The 7039-nt window shown below is 39.6% G+C and overlaps 1 protein-coding gene across 1 annotated transcript; it reads right to left on the reverse strand.

The window, feature by feature from the left end:
* Positions 1-263: 263 nt before the first annotated feature.
* LOC131050116 (uncharacterized mitochondrial protein AtMg00860-like) lies at positions 264-758 on the reverse strand. The gene has a single exon (XM_057984271.2). It carries the CDS (start codon positions 756-758, stop codon positions 264-266), a length of 495 nt encoding a protein of 164 aa, XP_057840254.2.
* Between the last annotated feature and the right edge of the window lie 6281 nt (positions 759-7039).

Below are 7039 nucleotides of genomic sequence, written 5' to 3' on the forward strand. Positions count from 1 at the left end.
CCAAACCTAGATGCACTATGTCCTCTAATCGGTCCCAACTCAAGGGAGTCCAACAAGGATGACCATATAATGTTTGAAAAGGAGCCATACTGATGGAACTGTGGTATCCATTGTTATAAGTGAATTCGACCAAATATAGGTACTCCTCCCAACAAGTTTGTTGGTCCATGACGTACATCTGAAGCATGTCCTCCATAACCTAGTTGACCCTCTCAATCTGTCCATCGGTCTCCAACTCAAGATCATGCATAGGATAGTTAAGCTCATGGTTCTTTACGAGACTCATAAGCAATCACTCTTCCATCTTGTATTAACACCGCTCCTAACCCTTCCAAGCATGTATCTATGCAAACCATGAAATCGCCAGATGGGTTGGGAACTGCCAAAATAGGCACACTGGCCAACTTCTCCTTAAGAACCTGAAAATATTCCTGACACTTCTCTGACCACACAAATTTCTTCCCTTTTCTCTGTAGAGAAGTAATGGGATGAGCAATCCTAGAAAACCCCTGAACAAATCTCCAATAGTAACCTGCCAATCCCATGAAACTACGAACCTTAGAAGCATTTGTAGGTGCAAGCCACTCAAGAATAGCTTGGATCTTTGAGGGATCCACTGCAATACCATCTCCAGAAATAACATACCCAAGGTACTTGATCTTTGTCTGAAAGAATTCACATTTTTCCACATTCACATACAAGTGGTTCTCTCTAAGGTATTGCAAAACCTGCCACAGATGTTCCTCATGCTCCTCCATGCTCCTAGAATAAATCAGTATGTCATCAAGGAACACGAGAACGAATCTATCCAAATAAGTCCTAAACACACCATTCATAAGGCTCATGAAGATGGATGGCACATTAGTCAACCCGAATGACACAACAGTGAACTCATAATGGCCAAAGCAAGTGTGGAAAGTTGTCTTATGAATATCCACCTCCATAATCCTCAACTAGTGGTAACCCAACTTCAGATCAATCTTAGAAAATACTTTCACACCCTTGATCTGGTCAAACAAATCATCAATCCTCGGCAAAGGGTATTGATTCTTCACTGTAACTTTGTTTAGCTATCAATAATCAATGCACAACCAAAGTGACCCATCCCTCTTCACAAATATAATAGGTGCTCCCCAAGGAGAGACACTAGGATGAATCAACCCTTTCCCCAATAGATCTTCCAACTACAAATGGAGTTCTTCAAGCTCATTTTTTGTCATCCGGTATGGGATACGTGAGATTGGTTTAGCTCTGGGTACCAAGTCAATGTCCCTCTTAGGAGGCATACCTAGAATCTCACTTGGAAAGACATCGACAAACTCCTTTAACAAAGGATGATCATCGAGGGATACCTCCCGACTCTCATCCATCTCCAAGTCATTCACTGACATGGCAAATAACTGGCATCCCCGATGCATACATCTTTTTAGCTGCATAGCTGAAATCGGGCATAGAGAAACAATTCTCTGGATGCCAACCAATTCCACCAAACTCCCAAAATGGTCCAAACACTTCACTGTCTTATTATGGCAATCTATGACTACTTGATTGGCTGACAACCAATCCATGCCCAAGACAATATCATAGGAACCCAAAGGCATATATGAAGATCCACAAAGGTATGGAGGGTACCAATCTGCAATTCACATCCACGAACCAAGGATTCTACTGCAACCTTAACCCCTTAATCTAACTCTACTTTCCACCTAACACACTACTCTATTATCGCTAGTACACATCGCTTAACAAGAGAAGGTGTAATAAAAGAATCAAATGCACCAGAATCAAATAAGACAGATACAATATTACCATATAGCACACCTGATGTTTCCACTACAGTACTCTAATGTTCTACTTGGCGATTGTCAACCGCTGCATGAATCTTGTGGCTCTTGCTGACATCTCCAACTATAGGCTTTGAAGTAGCTGACCTATAGCTGGATCCCTACGTACCCTTCTGAGAGAAATATCTAGCAATGTGACCCTACTGACCGCAAAAGAAACATCTTGAACTCCAGCCAGAACTACCACCTCTAGAAGGTGCACTCAACTATTGATGGCCACCTATACTAGTTTTTTCCTACATACTATGAGAAGGCTAGTCATTGCGGTCACACTTTTTTGTCTTCTAATTTATGTTCTTTCCTAGCTAAGCACCCTCATTTTGTTGATAATAAGTTTTTACGTTTTGACTAATGTTGTTGCTGACCACGGAATGATCCCGCTCTCTAAGGTTGTGTTGCCCTAGAATCCTGACCCCCAGCGGGTGTACTACTAGTCTACACTCCAATGTGAGTCCCATGTGCCCTAGAAAGTTTCTCATCAACCTAATGGGATTTCTCAACTGCAACCTCCATGCTCTTAGGTTCGAAAACCCGCACATCTCCATTGATCTGATCATTGAGACCCCTGATAAAATGTTGCACTAACATGGTCTCATTATCTCCTATACCTGCATATCTCTTGAGCTCAAAGAAATGATGCTCATACTGCTCTGCTAACATGGCTAACTGACACAAATCATGAAACTCATCTACCATGCGCTACCTCCAATGATCTGATAGGAATCAAGTTTGAAATTGTTCCAAAAATAATTCCCAAGAGATGGTACTAATATCTAGGTGAAGCTTATGTTCTTCTAACTGCCACCAGGTGGATGTGAAACCCCTCAAATGCATGATTGCACATCTTTCCTTAGTATTGGTACTGAAAGGATGCATTGCAAAACATTGGTCTAGCTCTATCAACCAGTTTTTTGACTCAAGACTAGTTCCTGCACCATTGAATTTAGGAGGTTGAGTTCTCTTCAAATCCCTCATGTATGAAGCCTCCCATTCTATCATATCATTTATAGGCCTCACAAGCGACCTCTCATGAGCCCCATTCTCTTGGCGAGGACCCAATCAGTCAAGGATGTGTCAAAGCAAAAGTTGCAACTGATTTCCTGTTGAAGCTGACTACTCTCAATTCTGATTGTTGGAATCCTCATTGGAACTCTGTGAGGGGGTACTATCATATGCTACCCCTCTACCACGTCCCCTACCTTTGCCTCTTCCATAGCCTCCACCTTAGGCTCTTAGCATCCTTTTGGATAGCTCAACAACACGTAAGAGGCAAGCTAACAACAAAGATAAACACGAGAAAACATACAAACAACAACTGAACCCAAGAACACCCAAAGAACCCAATGTTTGAAAATGGGCTCTGATACTAAAGTGTAACTCCCCACTATGAGGCCCAGAGGACAAAAAAATAAAACAATAGAAAAAGCGAATATTTTTTATTTTTTTTTAAATAAATTAACCATTCAAATGAAAGGAGTAAACATGATGCTACTAAATAAAGATAAGATATATAAATAATAACTAGCTATAGTCCTCAAGGCCTCAAAATGATGTTACTCAAAATAACATTAACCATACATACAAGAACAAATGAAACATCTATAAATATGATAACATTGTCCTTTACAAAGGAACATTGATACATAATACATTTCCATGAGAATATATACATATAATCGTCGATTACATTACAAGGTATCCGAAAGGATATAATCTCCATGAGTACAACAATGGAGTGAATACACAAATTTGGTACATAAAGAAGGTCTTCAATCTCCCCATGAGCCATCACGATCAGGATGCAGCACGTACCAAAACCCAATGGGTGCATATATGATGCAAGAGCATCCCCAGTTGACAGCAATCTTGCATCAACCAAAAACATTTTCCTTTTTGTTTTGTTTTATGTTTGTAGTTTCAATTTTCCTTTCTGTCTGTCCTGGTTTTGGCTCATTGGATCCTATGGAGTTGGATTCTACTTGAATACTTGATCATCTTTCTTTCTTTCAGACCGCATCTCATTTGCATCTTTTTCCGGCAAGATATCGCTACCGGTTGTTCCTTTTTTATCGGTTGCCTAAGACTTATTCTGGTGATCTACCAGAACCCATTCTGAAGCTTGCGGAGCCTTGAGTGTTGATTTTGATGTTCCTTGGCGTGTGGCCGACCTTTTCCCATGATCTATGTTTCATCCTTTGGATTTTCCAGAGGAATCTCTGGTGAAGGCTAACATTGTTCATTTTGCACGTTAGGTCTTGTTCTTCGGGTTTTGATCCCTTTTGGGTTGGCCAAATCCTTTGGATCGATATATATATTTGTAATCATGCTTTAGAATGTAATCAATTTGGATCAATCACAATATCAGATAGATAGACTATGCCTAGAAGACAATTCAAGATTCCGATTGTGAACTATTCTACTAGGCCTGTGTGTCAATATGTTGTAACTCGATTGATACCAGCTGGATGTAATCAAATTTCATGCAATAAAACTATCTATTCTACATTGCCTCCATCATATTTGTGTGTTTTTGTTGTGTTTACTCTTGCTGACCAGTCCGGATTGATCTCTTTGAGGTCCCTCCTCAACGGTAACTACTTCAAGTGGTATCAGAGTGAACTTTCACTCCAGAGGTTGTGTGTCCTGAATTTTTTTGTTGTAGGGTGGTGGATTGTGGATCCGACCTGCAATTGCAGAGGGCTAGCATGAATCGTTGGTGTGAAGAGGAACTAGGAATGGTGAAGTGTGTGGGAATGCAGACCCTATTGTGATGGAGATGTTGTGAGGAATAGCAGCCCAGTTAGAAGTCATGGAGACAACCCAGAGAAGAGGCCAACATATTGAAGATGTAAGTGAAGAAGAAGGAGAAGAAGCCTTGGCAGAGCAAGTAAACCTACCGGTAGGTGATTCAGATGAAGAAAGGTTTTTAAGAGTTTTGAGTAGGGCGAACACTAAACCTCATTTTACCCCACCAAAAAATGATGGGAAGTTAGATTCGGCTAAATTGATGGATTGGATCTTGGAGATGGAGAAGTATTTTGATTTTGAAAACACTGCAGAAGAGAGGAAGGTGAAATATGCATGTACTTGGTTGAAAGGTCATGCATCTCTTTGGTGGGAGCATTTTCAAGTTCATAGACAAACAAGAGGTAAAAAAAACATTAAGACATGGAATCGGATGATTGCTAAGTTGAAATCAAAGTTTGTGTTAGCAAATTATCAAGTGGATTTGTTTCAAAAGTTGTAGAATTTGAGACAGAAGGAATCTAGTGTGAAGGAGTACACTGGAGCAATTTACAAGTTGAACATCAGATCCAGACATTTTGATGATGAAGTTGAACAAATTGCAAGATATTTGAATGGATTGCAGATGTCTATACAAGATGAACTCAGTATGATCAAATAGGAGAGTGTTGAAGAGGCTTTCCAGTATGCACTAAAGGCTTAAGAGAAATTGAACAAAAGACATGATCAAAGACAGATAGGTAGAGGTGGAAGGTTTATCGGAGGAAGATTTCAAGGAGGAAGATGATATACCGGAGGAAGAGGAACAAGTGCATATCTAAACAAGGACAAGGAAGTGAACAAAGAAGGTAATTCATATCGGACGGATGATAGAAATTTCTATTGGAGGAGAGAACCGAATGGTTACCGGAATGAGAACTTTGGAAGACAAGATAAGAGGACATTTAGAGGAACTTGCTTTAAGTGTGGAGGAGAAGGACACCATGCATTTGAGTGTAAGAAGACAGAGGCTACCAGAAGAGAAGCAATGGTGGAAGAAAACCCTACCATATCAGATAATAAACCAAAAGATGGAGAACTGTTGATGATGAGGAGAACTTTGTGTCATATCGGAGGAGATAAAGAACCCTTGCAAAGGAAGAATCTATTTAAAAATAGATGTAAGGTATCTGGTAAGTGTTGTAAAGTTGTTATTGATAGTGGTAGTTCAGATAATCTTGTTTTAGAAGAGATGGTGAATAAGTTGAAATTGGAGAGATTGAAACACCCTAAGCCTTATCAAATAGCATGGATTCAGGATGAACAAAAGTTGTTAGTAACTGAACAATGTTTGGTGAAATTGAGACATTGGGAATTATCATGATGATTTTTTGTGTGATAATATGCCTATGGATATTTGTCATCTTTTGTTGGGTAGACCTTGGCAGTTTGATAGACAGGCAATACATGATGGGAGGAAGAATACATACACTATTGTGGCCAATGGGATGAAGCAAACCTTGTCACCTTTGGAGGAACCTTTGAAGAATCAAGTCTGTACAAATACCAGAATCTGTTTAGTAGATGGAAGGAAATTCATGGATGGACTGAGACATGAGAATGTGTGTTTTTCCTTAATTCCTAAGAAGACTGAGAAACTGGAACCGCAAGAAGAACACCCAGAAGAGATAAGAGATTTGCTGACAGAATATGAGGACATCATTTCAAATAATGTACCTAATGGATTGCCACCCGTTACAAGTATTAGTCATTGCATGGACTTGGTTCCTAGATCTAGTTTGCCTAAAAAAGTTGCAAACCAGTTAACACCGGCAGAGAATGAAGAATTGAATAGATAAGTGCATGAGTTGTTGAAGAAAGGTTTGATCGGGGAGAGTCTAAACCCTTGTGCAGTACCAGCAGTATCAGCACCTAAGAAGAATGGAGAATGGAGGATGTGTACTGATTCAAGAGATAAACAAGATCACAGTGAAATACCGGTTTCCTTTGCCTAAGATGGATGACATCATGGACTGACTGAGTGGAGCAAAATACTTTACAAAGATAGACTTGAAGAATCGATATCACCAAATCAGGATCAGAGAAAGTGATGAGTGAAAGAAAGTATTTAAGACAAACGAAGGACTATATGAATGGTTGGTGATGCATTTTGGATTGACTAATGCATCGAGCACTTTCATGAGCTAATGAATGAGGTATTGAAGAAATTATTGGGGAAGTTTGTTATTGTGTATTTGGATGACATTCTGATTTTTAGTAAAAGAAAAGAGGAGCATTTTTTGTAGTTACAGCAAGTTTTGCAGAGGTTGAGAGGAGAAAATTTGATGATCAATATCAAGAAGTGTACTATCATGAAGGATGAGTTAGTCTATTTAGGATTTGTGATATCTAAGGATGGTTTGAAGATGGACCCTGAGAAAGTGAAAGTAATCGTTAAGTGGCCTACACTT

The sequence above is a fragment of the Cryptomeria japonica genome, chromosome 6, assembly GCF_030272615.1.
Source record: "Cryptomeria japonica chromosome 6, Sugi_1.0, whole genome shotgun sequence".
NCBI classification, from domain to species: domain Eukaryota; kingdom Viridiplantae; phylum Streptophyta; class Pinopsida; order Cupressales; family Cupressaceae; genus Cryptomeria; species Cryptomeria japonica.

What these genes read in the sequence shown, in the direction of transcription:
- LOC131050116 (XM_057984271.2), bottom strand. Translation starts at nt 758, where the DNA reads ATGGAGGAGCATGAGGAACATCTGTGGCAGGTTTTGCAATACCTTAGA.